General features: G+C 48.4%; 1 protein-coding gene across 7 annotated transcripts in view; it reads left to right on the forward strand.

The window, feature by feature from the left end:
* LOC139059644 (uncharacterized) overlaps nt 1-24,746 on the forward strand; it is a 534,381-nt gene that overhangs the window by 469,947 nt on the left and 39,688 nt on the right. For 4 of the 7 annotated variants that reach the window (XR_011514267.1, XR_011514270.1, XR_011514268.1 and 1 more), the window contains one exon: nt 3,968-4,040. Coding sequence is in view for 2 of the 7 variants with exons in the window: in XM_070538065.1 (XP_070394166.1) it covers nt 3,972-4,040 (69 nt within the window). In the remaining 5 variants the exon portion in view is untranslated. The remainder of the gene's footprint in view (nt 1-3,967; nt 4,041-24,746) is intronic. The other 3 variants (XR_011514266.1, XM_070538065.1, XM_070538064.1) reach the window with 1 other exon arrangement.

Consider the following 24,746-nt stretch of genomic DNA (forward strand, 5'->3'; position numbering starts at 1 on the left):
GAACCCTAGGGGATCAAAATTGACCCGGAGCTCAGTACTACATGTCTCACGACTCAGTGTGAGGTTGCGGGAAGGTAAACTCCCCGAATCTATTTTACAACCTACTCGTCCAACAACAAGCTTTAGACGTTTTTCTGCTATTTAATCTGTACGAAATATTTGCCATGTTTGACTTCTATACGGATTATTTTGTCCCGTGCTCTTGTCCAGCATTGTGTGTGCAATACGATCTGATTAGCGCACGAAAAAAAAAAAGATAAAGGAGACACGCACTCTTTTATGGCCGAGAACTGTCTTTCTTTCTTTCTTTTTTTTGCTTGCGTCCACCATAGCGTCGTTGGCAACGAAATAACATGACGATATAACGAAATACTTTAAGTGTGACACTTTCATACGCATCACCTTGGTCAGAATGTTCGCAACGGAGCATGCTTGTAATATTCAAGGTCCGAGAATAGAGAAGGAACGGGATTGAGATAAACCAAGGTAACTTTGCGGAATATGGAAATCATCAACAAAGGGAACGAAGCGGTCAGCAAAGAAATACATGAATCGAGTGCACGCCTTCTTATTTCGCCCACGTTCTTGACGCATTGCTTACTTCACGAAAAAAAAAAGTATAATAAGACAAGAAAAAACGGCGGTGCGGTCGTTTTCAGAAGTGTGCTTGGCTATATACGCTATAGGTCGTTGGCGTGCTCTGGCTCCGTGTTTGGCTTGTATACGCTGGAAGCTGCCAGTGTATCACGAGGATTGCTCGCCGGGAAGACACCGCGTGCAACGACATCAAAATGCGTCTCGAAGCAAACGTGTATTACATTTTTTAAGCTGCGCCCACCACGCAACAAGCGCTCGCGAACCTTATGAATATATACCGGCGCCGAGCGAGGCAAAAGCAAACTGCACGAGGCGCTTGTTTTGTCGCCGCACATACAGCCTCCGCCGAGCGATGCATATTCGTAAGCCGAGAGCGCGTACGGGGCACATTCATTCTCGAGCCGAGGCCCGCACACGCATTTGTCCTCGCCGCGTAAACCACAGCGTGCACTCTCAACAGCGCCGCCAAGAGAGACAGCCATAGAAGCACGAGACCAGCGTTTCGCGCGTGCACGTCATATATCCTGCATATATATGGGGTCCTTTTTCTTCACCTCGGCGTGGTAATTTTAATTTTAAATAACCCCGCCTTCGGCGCTCAACGACAGAAAAATAAGAAAAAAATAAAAATACGGCGATTTGTTTGTCCTGCCGCGAGACAATACCGCACGCATGCTCGATAGATGCTCGGCGAGTCCTCGCTGGCAAGAGTACGCGAACAAACGCCACTTTCGCGCGCGCGCTGCGGGTTCTCGACGACGTCGAACGAGGACGTTGAACATCATCGCGTACGTGTGCATGTGCTTATACGGCGACCCCCCTCCCGAGAACGAAGACCGCCCGCTGACGCATGCGCCTATGTAGAGCGGCGCCTGGCGCCTCCTCCGTTAGCTAAAACGCGCCCACGTTGCGCATGCGCAGTTCGTGTGGCTGCGTCGCATATACGGGCTCTCCGTGCAAAGCAAGCATACCTCACTTGTTCAGTTTGTGCGCATGTACCGCGTGTACTGTTCGGCTTCGTGGACAGGATTGATTTAGGTTCTGTTTGAGTAGGAAGCGAGACTTTTTTTTTTTGCATTTTACCGCGACAGTAGCTTGCACTACATGGAGCTTGTGGGATCAAAAAAAAAAAAAAACGCAGGTACCTTGCTTGCTTAAACTCGGTAGCAACTCGTGCCAAAGCGTCTTGCCCTGATTATGTCCAACAGCTAGCTCTTGTTTTAGCACGTTAGAAAGAAAAAAGGAAATCCAGAAGGAAAAAAAAGAAAACTGGGACAGAATTTACAAAGCTTTTCTTCTAAGAAACGTTCGTGATTGGCAGGTTAGCACGGCTCATATATTTATATAAGCGAAGCGTACATATTATAAGCGTACATATTTATAGCTTGTTTGCTATCGTGATTGCCAAGAGTCTGTTTCTGCGAGCTGTTGTAGCGTGCGAACTGCTCCGTGACTATAGGTACCTTAATTTATTTAAGTAATTTTCCTAATTCCATCGAGTCGCCGTAATTGGGTGCTGCCAGGCAAGTTGCTTCCGCGCAAAGAGCCGTGAAAGCTATGTTTAATCTCATCCGTGCTCCTCTCACTCAAACAACAACAACAACAACAACAACAACAACAACAACAACAACAAAAATATATGATTATGCTCTTTGCGCTGAAGAATTCTGCATTCGGCGTGATTAAGCGTTCTGTCTCATTCAAAATGACATCATGGTGCTTACTGACGCCTCGTAATAGTTACTGCAGTCGAAACGTGCGCCAGCAATGTCAGCTACAACATTTACATCTCCTTAACCGCCTGCTCAGGTAAACATGAAACTTTACCTATGTTTACGAACACAGATTAGGTTAATACCTTGACCTGCACTTGAATATAAAGCGAGCGGTAAAACTACCTCGTGGAAAGCACTTTCAAAACGTGTTACCTTCAGAAATTATTTTCTTGGAATCTTGTATAATAAGCACTGATCTGGTCGCAGTTCCAGAAGTATATGTATATGCGCATTTCTGTGTATTTCAAGCTTTTTCATTTGCTGTGGCATTTTCTAATGGGAAAGGATAACAATTTGCGCCAATAACAGAACGGTAGGCGACAGAACCTGTACTCTTACCGGGGCTGGCAATACCGACGACGCTAACAGCGCGTGGAGCTGCTATCACAACACGAATATATGCTTATGCGACTGCCTTATGTGATGAGGACCTGTGGTTGGGTGCCCGTCTCACCTGCGAGAGAGGTCGTGAGTTCGATAGCCGTTCCTTGCTGACAGCCAACGGCGACATGACGGAGGCGTACGCGGTATAAAATTGAGTGCGCAGTTCTCCCGGCCTGCAAGTCAGCTTTCTTCAGGGGTTAAGCCCCGTTTACTTCAGAAATCATGTTGGGATTATCTACACATGTGGTAAAACGTATTACTCCAGGTGGTTCCGGAGTAAGCTGACAGGGGGATATCATACGATTACGAAGACGAGGTAAATACAAAAGACAGAAAGCAGTAGCTATAGAGCGAGCACGTAGAACGGCTGGAAAGCATGTACGCGTCACTTCAGTTCCCGTTATGCCCACTAACCACAAACACGGCAAAGGGGGTTTGGGACTTTATTTTAGGGACTTCTCTCTCTCTCTCTCTCTGTTAAAATAAATACATGCAAGGAGATGCTGGCTCCTCGCAGACGCTCTTGCTACACTTTTGCTCCGACATGCAATAAAAAGAGAAAGACGCTGAGAGCAATGCCATAACGATGCAAAAAGCACCCAAGAACGAGTTCCCCTGCGTATAGGGTTCAAATCGCGATAGAACAGCCACAAGTTCTTAATTAAAGTTCACAAGGTAGAACACAACGCAACACAGTCCGCCTTAGGTAAAAGAAAGAACAAACACCAACCCAGAACAAAACGCGGATACCATAGAGGCCACCGCCACAATGTGCCATATATGGCACATTGTGGTGTATACACCATAATGTGAGAACATCCAGTGGACGTTGAATATACAGGAGCACACGTCTGGGATCATGCGCACTTCGTTGTCACAATGGTCGCAAACAGAGGTGCACATATAATGAGTAAGCCTTAATTTAAAAAAGGTTCAACGTATATCAAGGCATTTTAAGATCTGCATTACTTGTCAAGGTTCTCGTTCTTTGCTATTTGATGTACGGCGTCCCGCATTCATAACTATGAGGGACAAGTATGCATCCGAACCGAAAGCGTCACCGCTATAGCTTATAGGGCACCACACAGAAAGTACGTGGCTTATTCGGACGCTGTTTGTTACAGGAATGATCTATTTATGACTATTCGCTCATTGAGAGTGATCATGCTCGACTTGTATTTTACTGAAGTGAGACTTTCATTCTGTTTTAGCCAGGCTACAACACTTATGCTGAGGAGGAGGCGACATAACCTGCAAAGAGGTGGATGTCTTCTGAATACCAAGGTACGTACCTACGCTTCGTATTTCTTTCTCTACTATCTTCGCATCTGCACGACATTTCATATCTTCACACTGAAGGAACGACGTGTCCTAATCGGCCAAAGGTGACTGGTTTTCATAACGCATCCTGCGGAGCTAGCTGAGAATGAAAATGTACCGCAAGCCCGATTAATTCTCTGCCGCATCCACTGCAACCTCAGAAGTGAATTATAATAAAATATGACGCTACTGTGTATGAGAACGATCTCATATTTTTGCGTCGACGTCATTATGCTGCGTACCTTTCGTGGATCTCAAAGAGCTCGACTCTCGCGTTTTGCGCTGCTGCTGGCAAACGTAGGCCGGTTACAGTTAGCCATTTATTAAATGGCGCTCACACTGAGATCAACGGCGACAATTCATTCACTTCTTGGAAGAACGGCGCGTTTACAGTTAACGATATCCTGCTTTGACTATAGCAACACCGCCATGGCGACAGAGGATTCCAATCTCTCCCGCGTATCACCCCTTCTCTTTCGAAGTCTCCCCTTTCACCGCGCACAAACGTGTGGGAAGCATGAGATCTAAACAAACCCCGCTTTGCAGAACCCCTTACCCCCACCCCCCCAACCTCTCCGCTCCGCGCTTCTGTTGGTTGAAACAAAGGAAATTGATTTTCCGCTTCAGTCCTCTGTGTTCCCGTGCATTGGACACGACGAACGCGCGCCGTATACACATACACGAGAGAACAGATCCTGCTCGCCGCAGAGCAGTCCTGCGCGTATGTAGCTCGCAGAACGGGGAAAACGTAATTTTAAATGGCGCAGGAAATTAGTTTTGTCGTCGGGCTCGCTTAGTTTAAAGCGTTCCTTCTTTATTGCTTTCTATATTCATTTTACATTTCCCTCGCGGTATCGCTGTCTGTATAGTACAGCGTTCTGGGAGAATTTGGAGAAACATTCTCTTGTGTCTCCCTGTAGTTCTTCTGCAGGCGGGCGACTACTTTGCCGCTGCCCGCGGCAGCGGTGGTTGAAGGTTCCTGTGCGCAAAGTATGCACACATTCCTGTGCACATTCAGAGATGTGTACTTTTAAGGTGAGATGCGCGTCGAAATATATATAGAGTTTTGCACGCACGTAAAACTTGTTTAGCGAAAAGCTTTGTAGCACGGAGAGACGATATATAGTTTCACGCCTCCAAAAAATGTATATCGTATATGTACCCGCGCAGTGCGTAGTTTTAGACTGGTGTAGCCGGGTATTGTAGCAGTCTTCGCTTTTTTGTTCGCTTAAACTGTGCGAAACATTTACTGCAGTCAGTGCGAATTTGTTCTCCCTACGTTGCTGGAGGTACACATTTGGCAGCGACGAAAATTTCTTGTAGACATCCTTTGCAATACTTTATTTTTCCGCAAAGAATCGTCGTGTAACTTAATAATGTTTCTATATAGTGCGTTCTCTTTAACACAGCTCCGCTACGAGATTTATGCAGTTAAGACATAGTCTTCCATGCCAATATATCTAATACCTGTATATCAAGAAGAAAATTATTCAACCTACTTGCGAAGTATTTTCGATTCTGTTCCATTCCAAGTAGGAGAGCTCTTTCTTATTGTGCCATCCCGCTAGCCTTTCAAGAGCCGGCGACAATGCGAAATCTCGTTAAATTTAGCGTAATTTGGTTTGATTGTTTCTGTTTGCAAAGCCAGGTCTTAACCAGGTCTTTGCAATTTGTATCGCACTGGTCGTGCTCTATATGGATACAAATATGCCGGCTACTTGTGGTCCGAAGCTAAACTTGTTGGCAAGAGCGCAAATACGGAAGAAATGAGCCGCGTTATCATGCTTCCCTGCATTGCTGCATCTGAGAGCCATAGATATACCCGCCCTTATGTAAGAAAATCACTGGTGATCTGAAACGTAACTCACATTATGCGACTTTGGTTTTCGTGTTAGTAACTATACGAAAGTTGAAGCCCCTATAGAGAGGCGCAGGCGAAACGCGCACCTGCTTGAAGGAGCGTATACTTGCAGGAGGCCGACACTTCATCGGCACGTATGTCGCCTGTCCTTGCACGCACGTTGCACGAGCCTTGCACGAGCCATACACGCTTGCGGCAACCTTTCGACAGTGGTTTCGGATTACCTATGCTCTTGCAAAGCGAGCCCAGCCGCCGACCTGTCTTTCGCGTGTACGGCGCTTTGTATATAGTACGAGTTCAGCCCACGACTTTATGGAAGGAACGCCCGTGTATCGGCTAGAGCCACGTTTATATATATATATATATATGCACTACGCACATAACCCCCTGCCGAGGTAAAGCGGTCTCGAGTCATCGGTCTCCGTCCACCGCTTTCTGTTTTCTGTTGTTTTTTTCGCTAGTGTTGGACGCTCCGGGAGCGAGCGTGCGGTTCTGAATTCTTTATGCAAAGCAGGCGCGCACAGCGGCTGGGTAAGCGCGTATACAATTATACGCGCGTCCGAGTACCGCTCGCGTTTGCGGCTCGCAGTGGAAGGCCCGTGTACTTGCAGCAGCACACCGGTGTGCTCCGCGGGGTGAGCTTGTGCCGCGTGGTTTTTCGCCCAGGCAAGGCAGGCGCGCGCAGCATGAGGTAGTAATACACACACACACAAACGCGCGCGCCTCTTTCCGTCCTTACGTACGCAGCGCCGACTGTCAGCGCGCTTTACAAATGGCCTTCCCGGGGTAGGGTGGCAACATTCGAACTCGGCAGGTGGAAATCGATTTCTCGAGGAAAAGAAAACAACAAGCGAGAGGCATTCTTTTTTTTTCTTGTTTGTTTGTATGATTTTTTTTTTTTCCCCTCCTGCAACCATCGCGCGTCCGAGCGACGGAGATGCATGGTTGCGCGCACAACCGGAGCTCGGCCGTGCCTGCCTTGGCTGCCTCGCGACCTCTTCGCCGGAGATTACCATGATTAATTGCCTTTAATCTTGCCTCGGCCGTCAGATGGAACGAAAAATAATAGGCCCGGGTGACGCTGAAAAAAGATGGAGCGGCTTCGCCCCCTTGGTCGAGGCCGGTTGCTTCACCGCTCGGGCGCTTTATTTTTTGCATCGTCTTGTTGCGCCAGAGGAATCTAGAAAACAAGAAAGGAGCGCTACTTTGAATTGCGACAGAGCATATTTTATGCGCGCGCATGCCCGCGATGCATTCCGCATGCGTCCTTAACATCGACAGCGCGCCACCAAGATACCCTGCGAAGTTTGGCGTCAAACGTTATATACCTATACATTGGCCACGTAATATCGTTACGAGTTAGGAGTTACAGGTGCGCGATGAAAAAAAAACTGCACAGAAGAAAAAAAGGCGACAAAGCCTATAAAGTAACACTTGTTTAATTGTCACGTGCAGCAGCGTAGAGTTCTAGAGTGCATGGACCGTTCCATCGATTCAAATTTGTTATACTTTGTTGCTACCTCTTTTACGCTATTTCAACGCCAAGATACATACCGTTAACTCCTGATAGACGGTGAACATGCGCTATACTGTGCTTGTTGTTGACAAGAAACTGTTGTTAACAACAAACATTTACATGTTCAGTTGTTCGAACGATTCCGTGCTAACGTCTGCGGCCTTAATGCAGCGTCTGTACGTCTGATGTATAGCGTTGCAATGTAGGACCGAGTGCGCTGGGATCGCGTAGAAGCTTATATGAACTATGAACATGTAGTTCATGTTCATAGTTCGATTCCGGCACATCGCCAAATCACATTAAACCCTACTCCCGCGTGACCGTAGTCTATCTACTACGAACTGAAAGGCTAGCTGGCGGGTCACAGGTTAAAAGTTTGCACCCCGAGTCTACACTAAACCACAACATTTCTGACTAAACCGGCCGGTACAAAAATCGATCCTACATTGCAACGCTATACATCAGAGGTACAAGCGCTGCTAAGGCCGCGGACGTTAGCGCGGAATCGTTTGAACAAGTGAACATGTAAATGTTTGTTGTCAACAACAGTGTATCGCAGTGTGGCAGAATTTTCGCGACCTAAGCTTCGCTTGTTGGGGGACGGGGATTGCGGGGAAGGGGGGAGGGGGAGGGGAGGCGGGAGTGTTGAACGCCGGGGAGAACCCAGAAACCTCTACGCTATTCTGCGCAAGTATATACAGCACAGAGTGCAAACAGTTGTAAAACTAATTTTTTTTTACGAATAGCGATATGGCTCCGTTTTGAGGAGCGCTTTTATTCGGTATTTCCTGCAGCATGTTGTCAACTATATAGCTCTGAGGTCCAATTTATTCGAGGGCAAAGGTAATAATGACAAGCACGGGCGTTCGTTCGCTTCATATGCGTACTAACCTTCCCAATTAACAGTGTCGGGCCGGATGTGGCGTTATATGCATCGCTTTATAGCGTTATATGTGCCTCATGTGGCCCGTAGGGTCTACACAGTAAAAGAATTTACACCCTTAAAAGAGAAAAAGGGTTTAAATGTGTCTATAATTCACACCCTTAGGGTGTGATTTATATAACGGACACCCTCGGGTTGTGATTTATAGACACATTTACACCCTTTTTTCTCTGTTAAAGGTGTAAATTATTTTACAGTGTACCACATAGACGTCTCAAGAATATACGTTCTTAAACGTAGATGCACACTCTTTTGGCCCTTCATGCGGCTCCACGGAACTCTCGCGCAACTGCGGCACAGCGGACTCGGCAGGGAGTTCGACTACGTATGTATGCGACAGCAGGCGGGTGTTCCTCGCTGTGCGAGCTGGCACCGTCGCAGGCGGCCAATATCCGAGCGGGGCGGGCTGGCTGGTAGGGGTGGTCTCCCTTGCTCACCTGTCGACGACAGCGGCCGCTTCCCCCCCCCCCCCCCACGCTTCCGATTGAAATTCGAAAGCGAGAGCGCGTGCGCGTTAATTTATATACGAGCTGCCACAGACGGCGCGAGTGCCTCGCGAAGTTCGGAGACTGGAAGTTCGCACGGTGTACGCTGCGCCCTGTGTACTGGGAGAGAGAGGCGCAGTCGTGCGGGGGAGAGGGAGGAGGGTGCATAGCGGTGAACGCAGTTGTGTAGTTTCGCACCGCTTATGTGTACCACGCGACGCCGCAGCAATCTGATGCCGCACAGCTTATCGGGTGCGTACGTATTCGAATGCCCCACGCGTGCAGGGCCTGAACGGGCTTAAGCGAGAAGGAAGCCTTCCAAGCAGGGAGTTTCGGCAAACGAAGCTCTCTCACCTCGTGGCGCTATAGTCGCTGGCGTGATTCATGACACCTCCTACCTGGCTGCCAGAAATATTCCTTTCGTTTAGAGCGAAGTTAAGTGCGTACCGAACTGCCGAATTTGTAAGAGTATTCAACGATAGTTCGTGTCAGCCGCCTATTCACTACTGAACAAGTTTTAAACCATGGAGGCGCGGTGCAGACGACGTTAGAGGTAGAGGAAAGGAAAATGTGATTGCTATGCTCTAAATCGAAAGCATCGAAAAACTTAGACAACCCGCTCCTGTTAAGCAGTCGACATGCCAACATGCCACCACCTTACATGTTTAATGAGAGCGCACAAGCCTTCATATATATATTAAAAAAATATTATAACTGAAAGTATGTAATCAAAGTTCTGAATGACAGATGAATGCCCATTTCTCTCGATATATGGATCTATTTATGCTTAAATATCAGTGATGGAATTATGTTATGGTTTCCGGCGTTTGCATAAGTATTGGATGCTGTTGCTATATGCGCACCATATCAGTTTTTTCATATGTAGTATGTGCAGCAAACACTGCAAGAAATCTTTATGCACGAATGCGTGCTCAGTTGTGCTGCATTGAATATGTGCATTAAGCAATTTTGCCCGTAAAGGCAAAAAATGCTTCGCGGAAGTCATGCACAAATACTGAAAGGAAGGCGTGATGGCTAAAATCGCGGTGCAAGACAGGCAATGCTTCGCATAGCTTCCTCTCGCTTCAGTAATTATATTGATTTGTTTAATTATCATCGGGCAGCTCATAAACCTTCTTGCAGTTGTATTGCTCAAGTCAAGGCGAAATTCCTGTCTTTCAAGTCCGCTTTGTCGAGGCGCAAGCACTGCTATTTAAGTTTGCCTGCTGTGTACTTACGCGATTGTGGAGTCATATCGCATGCCTGGGATTTCTTTTTCAAAACTTACAACCTAAACGCGCGCATGCCAGAAAACGTCGCGTCGACGCAATTTCGGTGCATGCTGTGTTCAACTGTGCAAAGTACTTTGATGCTGCGGGGCCGGGAGTGTTCCGTTTTGGCAACCTCCAAAAAAGCTCCTTAACGCATTCGCCACGGAACAATTAGCGTCAGCGTTATATGGCGCCGAAAGTTTTTTTTCTCCGCGTCTGCCGGTGTTTCGAATTCCAGCGCTTAAACACACAGGTATCCGACGAACGCAACTCCAGGGACTCGGATTCCTTTTGCCGCTGTCTCGCGCGCCGTTCGAAATTTTCGGGCTCACTCTGTGGTTAAATTGCAAAACGGAAGTGGCAGGAAGGGGGGGGGGGGGGAGAGAGAGAGAACAAAAGCGAGTGAAACGAAAGAACTGGATCACTGACGTTTCTTTTGTTTACAGAGAGAGAGAGAGAGAGAGAGAGAGAGAGAGAGAGAGAGAGAGAACCCCTTCGAGCGAAAAAAAGAGTGACGGCGATTCGGCGGTGAGCACTTAACGCCTCCGCCCGTGCCGTACACGTAGCTTTTTTGTTTCGAAACTTTCCCACCGCGGGCGCTTCAATATTTCGGAGCTTGCATAACTGGCGAGCGTAAGGCGGGCACCCACGTGTGTGCGCACACGGCGAAAAAACAACTGGACCAAGGTTTTGACTGAGCCCTTCTCCGGCACGGTTTTACAGCGAAGGACCTCGCTGCAGTTGCGAACGGCGAAACAAAGAGGGGGCCCTCTAAATACTGGATGAATCTTCGCGACAAAAAAAAATAAATAAAATTGTAAGGAAAGGAACAAAGAAATGAACCAGAATGAAGAAGGCCACTGAAGAGACGACGAAGCAGAAGGAAGCTTAAGAGAAGCGTTTTCCCCTCTGCGAACGTAACGAAGAAGCGTCGACGAACAAAACAGCCGGCGCATGCAACCTTTCTTCTTGCGTTGCCTGGCCAGTCTCCTCCGGGCAGCACTGCGTCGCGAACGACGAACAGAACAAAAGAAGGCGGTTCCGCTCCTAATGGTAGCGCCGCGGCCGAACCCGTGCAGCCAAAGTGCAGCAGCAGCAGCGGCCGGGAGCTGCCGAACTTGCTGCTCGAGGAAGGAGCGACGGCGTCGGCAGCTCTTGGGAAGACAACAACGGCTTCGAGGAGGACCGCGCGCGCGCGCGGTGGGCAGTGGCGCAGCAGCAACGGTGGTGGTGCTGGTTCCTTCATTCTCCTGCCCCCCCTTGAAGTTGGCGCCAGAAAATACTTCCCAACGCTCCAGCTCCTCGCTGCTGCTGCTGCTGCCGCTTCCTCTTTCGACGCTGTTTCCATCATTACTGTTGTTCTGCTGATGTTCCGTTCTCTACCCGCCTCCGCTGCGGCGACTTTCTTTTGGCAGTATAGTAGTTTTGCGCGAGACTGCGTAGCCACCGCCGTCGCCGCTGCTGCTGCTGGGCTGCCGTGTCTTTCGTGCGGAGAGACCGTCTTTAAATGCCAGGTTGGCGTGCGCGTCCAACCAGGGCTTTGGAAGGAGCGCGTCTGCTGCTGGCAGCGCGCGGGGAGGCAACGAAAGAAGATTCCCCCCCGCTCCCCTCTTCCTCTTCGTCCTTTCGAAAATGGTCTTCTTCTGCCGGTCGGGCGACGGATTCCTCGCTGACGTCTCTTGCCCGTCTTGCCGCTGACGCCGCGCCGCACGGCGAGCACGCAATGAGAACGCCGTGCCTGAGGTTCGTTCCGTGCGCGCGTGAGCTCGAGACGCGGCATACGAACGGAACACGAAAGGAACGAGGGGAGTGCACGGCGGCGTGACGCACATCTCGATTTTGCCTCCTTGTGGATGCCGTGTGTCTTCGCGCTCGCTTGGTTATTCGTTTCTTTCTTTTCATCTTGAAAACAAATGAATCGATTCGAGAGACGCGCGGCGCTCAAGGACGCTGTTGTATGGTGGTGTGCTTTTCTTGAGACTTCCTTAACTCCGGTTTAGCAGTCAGGTTATAGATAAGAGGAGACTCTCCACTGCAGGGTTTCGGGTACGCTCGAACACTTGCTTGCTTGCTTCGCCTTTCGTGAGTCAGAACGTTATGCAGGTCTATATAGGCAAGGACGCCGACGTGATGAACGCGTGCCAGCCTCGCAATTCGAGGCTGCAGCACCACGTTTGACCGTTCTTTGCAAATGTGACGGAGACAGCAAATGTGACGCAGACAGCATAGGCCGTTGCTAACATATGTGTTCGTTTTGAGCCACTGTTAGCTCCACGAAACTTAGTATTGCACGCGAGCTACGTCTTTTACTTTTCGCACCACATGATAACTGTCTGTCCACGCCGTCGTGTCGAATACCGCGTGTTTGTTTTAGGGCTCCCGTCAACGAGTGCGTTGTTGCAGTGTTCGAGACAGAGTTCTGAGCCTCGCATTTGTGTGCATCTTTTCACTGTGCGAACACCAAACGTGGCTAAGCTTTCATGTTTCTTTTTTTTTTCTTCAGTATTAGTCGAAATTACAGGACGATTGGTCGAGGTCATATGGATCTCTCTATACGACACACATGGCGAAATATTATTTGGTCTTCGTCGTGGAAGAAATATTACTGAATACGGGGGGCAAGAAAGGAAGGAGAAGACTGAGCACTGTCCTGTCCTGTGGACGACAGGACGGGTCCTGTGCTCCCTGTCTTCTCCCGTTTTACCAGCCATACCTTGATGGCGGTTTCATTGGTTGCTGTCTTCGAGACACCCTCTGCCGAGGCTCGCTACATGGTATAATGTAAAATAATTTGCACCCTTAAAAGTGAAAAAGTGTGTAAATATGTCTATAACTCACATCATTAGGGTATATGTTATATTATTCACACCCTAAGGGTGTAAGTTACATACACATTTATACCCTTCTCACTTTTAAGGGTGTAAATTATTTTACAGCGATAGAGCCTGTTTGATTATTGGGCACGGAGGCCGCATCATTATGGTAAATGAAGGCAAAAGAAGAAGGCACCATGTTCTCGTTTTTTCTTCCTTTTTTTTTTCCAATCCTCCTCCTTCAAACTTTAGGCTGGGCGTACCTGTCCATGTGCACTATGTAATTAAGCCAATAAAATATTGTGTACAACAAAAAATATTTCGTATCAAGCATTGGGTGCATGCAAGGGAACACGTGGCAATCAAAATGAACACGAAGCCCTTCACGATGGCGTCTCTCATAATCCGTGTGCTGATTTACTTGTACGTATGTCCAAGAAATGAATATACCGAGGCTTATAGTACATTTCTTGTATGTGAAATTGACTATTCGAGATTTCTGTGAAACGTCGGTGGCGAGTGGTCTTTTTCTACGGGCTCTGCTTGCACACAGTTATTCATTCTCTCGAGGCGAGTGCATGTCTTCTTGTTTGCGAACGGTATTTCAGAAATCGTCAGTATTTATCGTGACCGCGCTCGCGAAAGTTTTGCTTAGTGGATCGTCCACAAAGCCGCGCGCTAGTCGGAATGCACACATGTTGCCTGAAGCGCGAGAAGCAACCGCGAAGCGGCCATTTGGCACAGTAATTGGCGAGATGTCCAGCGATGGCGAGCAATGTTTGACCAATTCCTCTCAGTACATTTTATTGAGTGGAGCCGAATTACGACCCTTGCATTAATATTTCTAACATTCTTATGAACGAAATCTAGGATTTCTTCCGCGATTTGCGATCTAGCTGCAGGACGTCTGACCGCTCTAACAGCTCAAGTACACTGCTCAATACTCGATGCTCAGCTCAATATACTGCACATTTTCACTTGCGTGGCTTCGCACATTCCTTCACTTGCCTCGCGCAAAGCTCAAGCAACGCGGCGGTCACTTCTTCCTCGCTGTCTTCGCCAGGTGCGCGTCTCCGGCGCCCACGAATTCGAGCGCTCGCGTCGCAATCAGGCTCGCCTGAGCCGCGCGGGCGCCGATCGCGAGTTCGGTCTTGCGTGAAGGCACGTATAGTAAGGCTTGCCAGCAGCGTCGACGCCGTGAGGGAGGCCTGCGGATGAGCGGCGTGTATCGCTCGCTCTCCGAAAAGAAATCCACCGGCGGCACCCGAGCTCCGAGATAGGCGGCCGCGCTCCGCGAGAGGAGAGAAACTGCGGCCCGAGCGCTCTTGCGTGCGAGCGCTTTTCGAACGATCTGCGTGCGCACGTATGCGCGCGCAATCCGAGCGCTAGCGCGAGCGGTGCGGTTCGACCTTATCACCGCGCGGCGACCCCTCCGAAGGAAGCGTTTCGCTCGCTCGCGCAATCAACCTTAATTAAATTCGAATTAATGGCTTCCGAAACCAGGTTCTGCACGTGAATAAGTTATGACTGCCTGATATACCCAGCTGGCCCCCGCGCGGTGGCTGCCGAGACTCGGTCGCAACCAGCGAGAGCAGTGCGTGGTCGGCTGCTCAGCTGCACCAGAGGGCGCTGGAGGAGGAGGAGGAGGAGAAGAGAGAGAGAGGGGCGAACCGCCCCGGATGATCTGATAGAGCTGACAGTGAACCATAGCGCCTGCGGCGCTTCCTATCTCGGCGCGCACGTCGAGTTGCGTTTTCCAAAGGCGAAATGCTTGCGAAGCAGCAGCAGCAGCAGTACCAGTACCGCCAACGCTTCCGCTGGCGTTTTTGCTTCGTTAGCGATGCGGGCGGGCCTCTGCATGCGCGCACACCGTGTAGCTTCTGTGTGCAGATACTCGCTGCGTGAATATCAGGAAAAAAAAACAGACAGCGCTCGCGGCACGCAGCTGTAGCTCGACGCTGATTTCGTTCTTGCTTTGCTTCGTTTCATTTTCCTCTGAGAAGTCGCAGGTCCGTGGCGGAGAATGAGATTACGGTGACTTTATATTTATCTGTGTTTCTTTTTTCTCATTTCTCGACTGGGCGCTGGATAGTTTCCGATTCCCTCCACTGCTTAATCTCTAAGATAAAGCGAACTGTAAGGCATGCATCTCCGGCGGGTTGTCTGTCGTGGGACCACCAACGGAAAGGACTTAGCGTGCATTGATAGTATGGTTAGGCTTAGTTAAGTTCGGCAGCACTGAGAGGAAAGATAATTAATGGGGTATCGCGTTTCGAGGCGCCTGGTACGCATAACTCCCTCTGCATTCAATGTGTTCGGAATATAGTGCCTGTCGAGTTACGAGGAAGGTCAGGAAGAGTTAGCTGCAAGGACATTGGTTTAAATAGTGTCCTTACACATACATTTTTATCAGCAACATCGTGAGACATTCCCAGAAGCTTTTGGTGAATTCGGGTTTATTATAACTTTCACTATAAAAAGTAACAAGCAGATGACACTGCCAAGCTTACAGCATTATGGGATTGTTCGTGTTTACATGCTTGTATATTTTTATATCCGAAAGGTCTATCCTAAGTCGATGCATGTGTGCAAAGGCATATTCCCGTTTCACTTCCTTAAGCGGTAATCGAGTTTATTGGCGATGGTAGTAAAATGCTTGTCTCTGAGGTCTCTGCGAGACGGTCGCCAGAGCACTACGACATCTTGATGTGATTTCTGGAAAGTCACTGTAAGAAGGTCGATTACTTCTCCGGGAACAGCTCTCCCATTTACCACCGTCATCCAAACATGCTTGCACGGACGCTGAACATGCTGGTTTGCAAATTGGACACATGCCTGCATGCGCTCTGGTTGCCGATCGCATACGTATCGGGAATCGTCAAGGTACCGCAGAGTCTTTCTAACGCCCATTTAATGTACCGCGTTGTTGCACAGAAAAGTAACTAATAAACCAGTATTAGAGGCTCACCGATTACAGCCTAACAACGTACACGTCCCAGTCAGGTGCTCGACGAATGCAAGAAGCTTGGGATTCTGAACACTGCGACGGTAGCAAGTTTCAGCGCACAGTATATCAACGCACTCCTGATTCAACACCATATACTATACACATACATGCACACGGCGCTCCCATCTTCTTAATGTTGTTATTCGCTCTGTTTTCTTGTATATTGCTTTGAACGTAGACAACCTAAGAAACGTTGGCATCCTGGTCTGGGGTACGTGGTTCCAACTCGGGCGTCCCAAAGAGCGACGGTCCCTATGCCTAGAAGGTTCCTGGCCTGGATACTATATCCCGAGTCGCAACAGTACTGACATTACATGGTTTGGATATTATGATAAAATAGGAAAAATATGACAAGCATCTCATTTTGTGCATGTAAAGTTGAAAGAAGTAGTAAGATCTCGTCGAATAATAAATTCAGTATGCATTAGAATGTCTAATCATTCATTATTTCGTCAGGATGATTATGTCAGCTATTTTATATACGCAGGCATGTCGCCAATAAGAGACTGATAGGCACGTTATTATTCAGCGTTCTAGCCCAGTGTTGACCAGCTTGCCACTTTTCCTCATGATCATATTCCGATTTCACGCTATATATGCAACTGTCTGACAATAGCTTGTTTATGTACAGTTCTCATGTGCAGGCTGGAACATTCGACAAGGCGACCGGTGGTATAAAAAATCAGTTCAACAAACAACCACGCTTCGATTGTGCATTCAACCTCACGCTTCGCCGTCCCATAGGTGTTCCGGTCGTGGCGCATTTCCCATGCCCGGCCGTTGCAAATGGCGGTCAGCGAAGGTTCCCGCTCGATCTGCGGTTGGTCGTACGTCAGGTCCGCGCAGAAAGGGGGGGAAAGGGGGAGGGGCGGCCTTCTTTTTTCCGCACCCAGTTCTTGACCGCCGTTTCCGTCTCAGCAGGCGATCGGGGGGAAAAGGGCCGGTCATTCGGGACCCTCGAACCACGTCTCTTCCACTACCGAGGGCGCCGTGCGAGGGATGGTCATTCGTCATATTACAGATTCTCCGAAGGCAAAGCCACGCCGCCGCGGCCCCGCTGACGTCTTCTACGCATATCCCGCTGACTTCCTGTGGCTGCGTTTTTATATTATTTCTTTTATTTTCATCGTCGTTTGGCGTCCTCGTTGTTGTTTCCGTTTTCTTCACCAACGTTTAATTTGTAATTCATTGTCCCGTCGTTTTGCGCTACTCCACATACGTTTCGGAAAGTGTATTTTGACTTATTCGATGTTCTTTTCTAGGCAGGACATTGCAGCCTACTCCCGTTAATGCGACCCTTGCGCAAACCGCGATATTAGTTTGAATTATCCAAAAGGCTGAACTGACAAGCGGCAACCACTTAAGATAAAAAATGAAATAGCTTAACGCCTATATAGGAAAGCAGTAGTGCCATTTCCTGAGTTTCTTGTGTTTTCAAGGTTTCAGCAAGCGCTGCGCACACGAGGAACACTGGAGAGGTCGAATTAACCGAAATGGCATGATTTCTCGTTCGAACTAAACCGATTTTCCTTCCGTTGCGGGATCGAATCCCGGCCACGGCGGCCGCATTTCGATGGGGGCAAAATGCGAAAACACCCGTGTTCTTAGATTTAGGTGCACGGTAAGGAACCCCAGGTGGTCGAAATTTCCAGAGTCCTCCACTACGGCGTGCCTCATAATCAGAAATTGGTTTTGGCACGTAAAACCCCATAATTTAATTTTTTAAATTTTCCTTCCGTAAAAATGTATGCTTTCTGGCCGGAACAATCCCGTTCGCTCGAATTAAGCGAAAAGTTGAATTAAACGAGTCGAATTAACGGTAGTCGACTGCGTATTGGCAGAGGCCTGAACGACGCTACGCGTTATCATTGCATTCAGCGGGCCGGGAATGGTGGATGGTAGGAGTGGCATAGAAATGGGCTGACTGCATTGCTACAATTTGCTACAATATAGTGGCTCAGATGACATTCAGTTTTTAGATGCAGCCAGTTATTGTCTTCGAATCTCATTTCGGACATTATATGCTAGTCCTACAGTTTTCTGTCCACAGCTTACAGGCTTCCCTCAGCACCTTTACTCAGTACGTACATTCTTTAATTATAACGGCTGTGAGTGGCGCATTTATTAGGCTGAGTTTCGTGGCACTATCTTGAAACCTTAGCGCCTGTATATGATTTTTGGCACCTTTTGGTAACCCTCTGTTGTCCTTCGCGCCAACGTGTTGATTTTCTGAGGCCGCGAAAATCTGACGTTCCAAATTTCGACACGATTCATACGACATTTTGGATGGTAGATCCAGATGGGTGCATTGGCATATAATCGTTCACATCACATTGTAAACATACTTGGGTAACGGTTATCACAATGAACTCCGCCTTCTCGACTCACTGCGGTGAATATAACTGCTCTCATCACCTTCTGTTCCCATGTCTAGCAAGCCACTTCTAGCTTCATCCTATGGTCCCCGACATCGTCTCCGGTTTTCTCGCTGCCCGGTTTGTTCAGCGGCAAATTGTGGTGTTTTGAAAGACCTGATGCGTGTAGACGTACGCTGTGGGAAGGAGAGGTCGTAAGAGACGGCTTAATTCCAGGAGAAGCAGACGGGACATGTTAACACAACAAATGTTGTTACTACGGGAGTTACCGGAAAAAAAAAAAACACGCATAAGAGAAGAGGCGAACTCAGGCGTTCATTTGCAAATGTACATTATCAGTGGGGAATCCCGGAAATGCTCCATTTTAAACGCCTGCGAACAACACTGACCATTACGTACACTGCAGAGAATCACAGGCTTCACGCGCACGCATCCGTAACAGACGGTTCAGATTGAGCTCTCAACCGAGTGCGAAGTGCATGGGGTTTGACTGGCACCTTTTTTCGTTAACTATATTAAAACAGTGCATCCAAGGCCAATCGCGTAGTTCCGCTTACGTAGGTAAATTTGGCTTTTCGGCCCAACAGCCGTGCCTAGAGTGCCATGGACGGGGAAGAAATAAAGGGTTGCATAAAATTCACATCTTTATACGACCAACTTTATACTTATTTCGCATTACGCATCTACACGCAGGTCGTCTAGGTTGGTATATTCTTGCGATTTTTTTTCTCATTTTGTTTTTGTGCAGCCTCCTGCCAAGATATTTCACATGACGGGATTTCAGCTTGCGTACTGGGTCAGCAATGATTACGCAACCAAATGTGCATACTTATCCTCCTGTGCAACCAACAAACACGGTCACGCGCAATCCAGCCCCCCCCCCCTCCCACACGCACACACACACACACACACACACATATATATATATATATATATATATTGGCAAAATCGCTATATGAGGAGTAAACGACTTATTTTGGGAGATATTCTGATACATAGGGTGTTTATGTACCAAGGGGAAGAGAATCCGTAACATTGCATTCATTTGAAATTTTCGCCCTAACTGTACTCTTAAGAAAACTACGACACATTCACTAAGTATTGAGAGATCACGTTTCAGAAAAACCACTGCCTTCTTAGTTAGGAAAGGTAGGAAAATGGTGTCTAGTAAGATTCACTTCCTGTTTTAAGCTAGCAAGTAGCACTACCTCAAATACTCACACTGTCAGTGAAAAGGTCGTTGTGAGTACTTTATTACTATATATGTTAGTAATCGTTAGTCGTGATATTCACTACGTTTGTAGCACAGTTACTGGTGCAACTGAATTGTAATTACCAACAGCACATTGGGGTCTATTCGGTTTCTAATTGCCGCCTGCACTGTCATATCAAGTCTGGTATTGTAAGGGCATAACCAGGCAACATGAAAAAGAGGAGAACAACATCTTTTAGTTATATTCACTAAGTATTGATATACGTAATCCTTAACAGAGACATGATGGCACAATGACTTCGGGTAACAATTTACGCGGCGCACAGTCGCGAGCCCCTCGTCAAGCTCCCACAGTGATTTTTTTGTTTGTGGTCCAAAAGACCTTTGCGATGTAGTAAATATTTTGTATGATTTGACTTGTCACATCTCCCTCGGTCTACTTCCGTTCTCATTGCTCAAACTTTTTCCGTGGTGTTTTTTTTTCTTTGTTTATCAACTCATCATCAACATTCTCGAGGAGACCTGCGGTACAGTTTCTCGCGATTTGCTTCTCCTTGCTTTCTTTTCTTAGCTGACGTCTGGCGACGACGTTGCCGTCAGTTTATATATCGTATTCGTTTTTTCTAAGCGTGACGCTCATTTCAATTCGCACTGACAGTGCACTTCGATGCCATTTAAACGCGATCAATGGTTATAGGCTTGACTGCTCAAAAAAAACTTTACGCAGTAGTCTTCACGTAATGTGTCGAGCGATCAACGAGCCGTAACCTGCATTGGGCCTGCGCTTGAATTCTTCATAACGGAAGCCGCTGTAGCTTTTCCAAGCGTGAAAAGAACGTCTTCGTCAGTACTAAAAACCTCGTTGATAGCCCGCGGAAGTCTCCTTGGAACAACCAAAGCACGACTCGTTTGAAAATTCCTTTATTCAGCACGCCGTTGTGTCCTCCTGCAGTGTTGGCGAGGACTTAGATCACATAATTTATTTTTTCAGTCGCTTTGCTACCTCAATGGCTGTTTCGAGGAACGCTTTCAACACGCGACATGACACGCGACTTCAGCTGCAGGCGTGACGTTGGTGGACCGTGGAAATGAGCAGAATCTCAACTAGGCCCCTCTAAAGAGTTTATAGCATTCCTGTCGGGTACTAGGCTTCAACGGGACTCTGTAAATAATTTTTGTTTTAGCAAGTGCGTTTTGTCCTTTTTTTGATATCACTCCCTTTCTGTCATCCCTCACCACCGCAACTGGAGTAGAATGTCAAGCCTGCCACTAATCTAGCTTCTCCAGATATCATGAAAATTTCTCTCCTTCTCTTTCCAACTATTTTGGCGATGTCACTGCGTCTCGATACAACTGGGAGACGATGTCTCCACTTTATTTGCTAGTCATGAAGCCGCCCTGTCGTCGACTTCGACGAAGTAGTGATTTTAGCCTGCACTGTTAAACTAGATTTGAATTTACTTAAGGAGTGATCTGGCGATATTAGAAATGCTAGCAACACATTGTTCCCTGGTTGTTTCAGAACAATTGAGTGTAAATGAAAATACAGAAGTCATGAGGTCTTAGGAAAAGCAGCAAAAAAAAAAATCATACAGAGCACTCTGTCTCTCGTTTTCACGTCGCACGCAAACACACGAGAAAGCACGTTCGTTGTTGGTACAAAAATAGGCGTTATCGCTTTCCAGCTTACTATACTAGTGCATACGTTCTTCATAAGTGTCATGGCGACTTCAAAAGCGTTAAAAGAACGTAATATGTCCCTAATTGCCATGATAACGCGAGAAGCAGAAGCTGATCGCAACGGTGGTCGCAATGGCGATAATGAGAGGAGGAAAGTGTCTGTATACCGCAATACATTTTAGAATTTCACTGGTGATCGCAGAAAATGCAAAAAAAAAAGCAGCCACCGAGTCAGAGGAGCAGTAACCTCATTGCGCATAACTGAATAAGCACTCGTATATTCGAGCAACATTGTCTGGCTTAGCTGCAGAGACAGTAATTCACTATCAGTTGCAAGCCTAGATATGAGCGCCGTAACGTGTCATTTGGATCTCTTAATGATGGCGGTAGTAATCGAAACACATAATTAGTACGGCGAGCGGAAAAGCCTTGCTTACGCAATAGAATGCTGGATCCAAAGTGCGGCTGTAGTGCACAACCGTGTGCTGCCTACTGCGAATCTACGGCCGCACACGGCGCATGCAAAGGTACTGCGTGTGTTCGTCTCAGCTTCGCGGTACGTGAGACGTTAATCTGCAGGCACACCTGGTCAATCAACAGGCCACACGAACTCAAGCAATTACGCACGCGTGTCCCTTCTGCGCGACACCCAGCAACCCCACGTATTTATGCACAGGTTGCCCACGTGTGCGCGCTGTTACGCGGCGGAAAACACGGCAGCCCCGTATCTACCTGCTCGCACGCAGCGCGCGTTCGCGTGTGTGGGAAGACGCCGCTGCTGCTGCGAGGAGAAGCGGGGGTCGGTCGCCCGTAGATCGAAGCCGTGCGGCCACCGCGCGCGCGTTCACCTGCAGTTCGCAGCGGTCCGAAAAATAGGAAGGGGGCCACGGAGGAGGAAACGCGAATGGTTGCAGCGGCAGCAGCGCAGTGGACGAGAGCGCGCGCACACGCACTCAGGCTGGGGCGGGGGGGGTGAGGGGGAGGAGTGCGGAGCTGCGTTTTCACATCATCGATCAAGCGCCGCGCGGTCGGCAGGGGATACGCGCTGGCCGTTGCGAAGCGGTGGCGACTACGGCGGACATGGGCGAGGGTGGGAGGGGGGGCGACGACGCTGGGCAGGGGAGGGCGGCCCGCAGGCGTCGTCCGTGTTCAGGGCGACGTGAGCCGAGGGCGAGTGAAGGGGCACCCGCTGCTGCAGTATGTACATAATGACTGCGCAGAGCACGTGAACGACGAACAAAATAGAAAAGGCGCAGGTACGTACGTATACGTACACACATACGCGCCATGCATGTCTCATCCGCGCACGTTTCCCTGCGTGTCGCAATACACAGCAACGCAAAAGATGCGTTGGAACAGTATCACTAAAGCACGATGCTGTGAGCTATTTACTATGTATAACGAGAGCGCAAGTGCGACCACATTCCGGGCTCCACTGCGCTGCGACGTGTACAGGCTTTCTGTAACCATGCCTGCGCTTTCATTCAAGTAGTCAACAAACATCAATACGAATAACTGTGCGGTTGCATGAGACAACCGGAATGTGTCATAAGAGTAGCGCGGCAAACTAAAGACCAAGAGTGAGCTACACAACGACTTTCCTTCCTCTTCTTTTTTTTTCCTTGGCGCTATTCATGTGCATTGAGATAACCCAAGATCCAACTTTAGCATGCTGTCTGTGTTAGCATAGAACAAGACGACGTACAACGGGGCTGCCCGCTACTTAAGGATACTAAAAAAAAAGAAAAATAATAATAAACTTTCGCCAAAGTTACGCGTGCCGCAGTTTCGATGAAGCATCTCAGTTGCGAGTTGCGCCATTGTCCGCCACCTTCTCTTGTTCTGTCAGGCGCCTAAGACACCACGATGAAGCTATATCTGTACAAGCTAGAGCCCAGTGTCAGTTCTTCCGCCCGAAGGTTGATTTGGTCGCATATGCGCATGACGTCCAAAAACTGGTCACAATAGTCGAAACCAACATTCCGAACAGCAGTGGGAAACGGGAGAGAAAGAAAGTAGAAAGGGAGAAAAAAAGGATGGGATTAAGCGAGATCGCTCTATATCTGCGTTTCGGTTTGGTTACGCCACTTTCAGCCTTCAGCCGCATTGTTTCTTTTCTCTCTCCCTCTCTCTCTGTGTGTGTGTGCTTGTGCTTGTGCTTGTGTGCTTGTGGTAAGTAAAATAGGCTGCCTACGTAACTTCAGTCGTCGCAACGAGTCGGCCGCGCCTTGGTTCGAGGACGCGTTACGCGCGTATACGCCGCTCGACTGCGCGTCGAAAACAGGCACGTGCGCCGAGGGGGACGAGAAAGAGGCAAAGTCGAGAGAGGGGGGCCCGTTTGCGTATTCGCGGCTGGTGCCGTCGCAGTGAGTGGATTGCGATTGTCGCCCTTGTAGGACATATCGCGCTGGATAAGCTGCGGGGTGGCTTCGCCCCCGCGGTCCGCGCGTTCGTTTCGGCCTCCGCGCTCTTAACGACCGAGTGTGTGGCGCCTCGTATGCGATGCACGTACAGAATAGGCGCTGCCTCGCGAATGAGAAGTGGAATGCGGATGACGTGCAGCAGAAAAAAAAATGAAAAGAAACGGACGGTTTGCGCGTTGGGAAGATTAGGAACGCGAAAAAAGCGAAAATGGATGTCCCCTTGCTCTCGCAGGTCTTAGCGCGCGGACAAGCGCTACTACGATCGACATATGCGCAAAAGTGCATTTGCATTTCGCATACATCGCGCGAAAATAGGTATAACTAGTTGTATTCTGTAATACTTGACGGTATGCTCTCCCGCTTAGTAGTGGTGGTGTTGGTGGAGATTGGCGATAATACAGCTCTGTTGGAAAATTTTCCGTTGGTTGTTGCCGTCGTGGGACTTTGGAGGCGATGTGTAGGGTGCACCTGACGTGCGGGAGTCGAAGTGTTTGGGCGATCTAGGCAACGACTCGCTACGCTTGATTTTGTTACGACGGTATTCGCACCTTTTCTTCTGCAAAAGATTAAACACACACACGCACACAAGCACGCACGCACATATTTAGCGAGTTTTTCCGCCTATTTGGTTTCATGAAGACAATTTTCGTTACACTTAAGCCCACAGGAAGACTTTCAGAGGTTCCAAGTGGCCCCTTTCTGCATCTTCAGGCGACTCCATACTGTATGGCTGTAAATTTTCGTGTTATTATCAGTCCGCCTAATTATTTGATGCCCTTGATTGGTTTTCATTACCCTTTCGACCGGCTCTGTTACTCTGTGCTTATGTGCACACGCCAGGCCGCCAAAATTCTAGTACTGTAGTTCACAACTTGTACCAAGATTGCATTTTCTTAACATATCTGGTTCATGAATTCAACATGCGCCTTATAGAACCGGAACCAATGAACTAGCAGGCCCTTAGTTTGTTGTCGTTGTTGTAAAATTAAGCATTCCATAACTACACCTGCCCAGTTGGTGCATGGCAATGACTAAATGTGGCCTCGTGCATACTCAGCCTTTGGTCAGGACTTCATCAACGAC

This window comes from Dermacentor albipictus, chromosome 4 (genome assembly GCF_038994185.2).
Source record: "Dermacentor albipictus isolate Rhodes 1998 colony chromosome 4, USDA_Dalb.pri_finalv2, whole genome shotgun sequence".
Lineage (NCBI taxonomy): Eukaryota > Metazoa > Arthropoda > Arachnida > Ixodida > Ixodidae > Dermacentor > Dermacentor albipictus.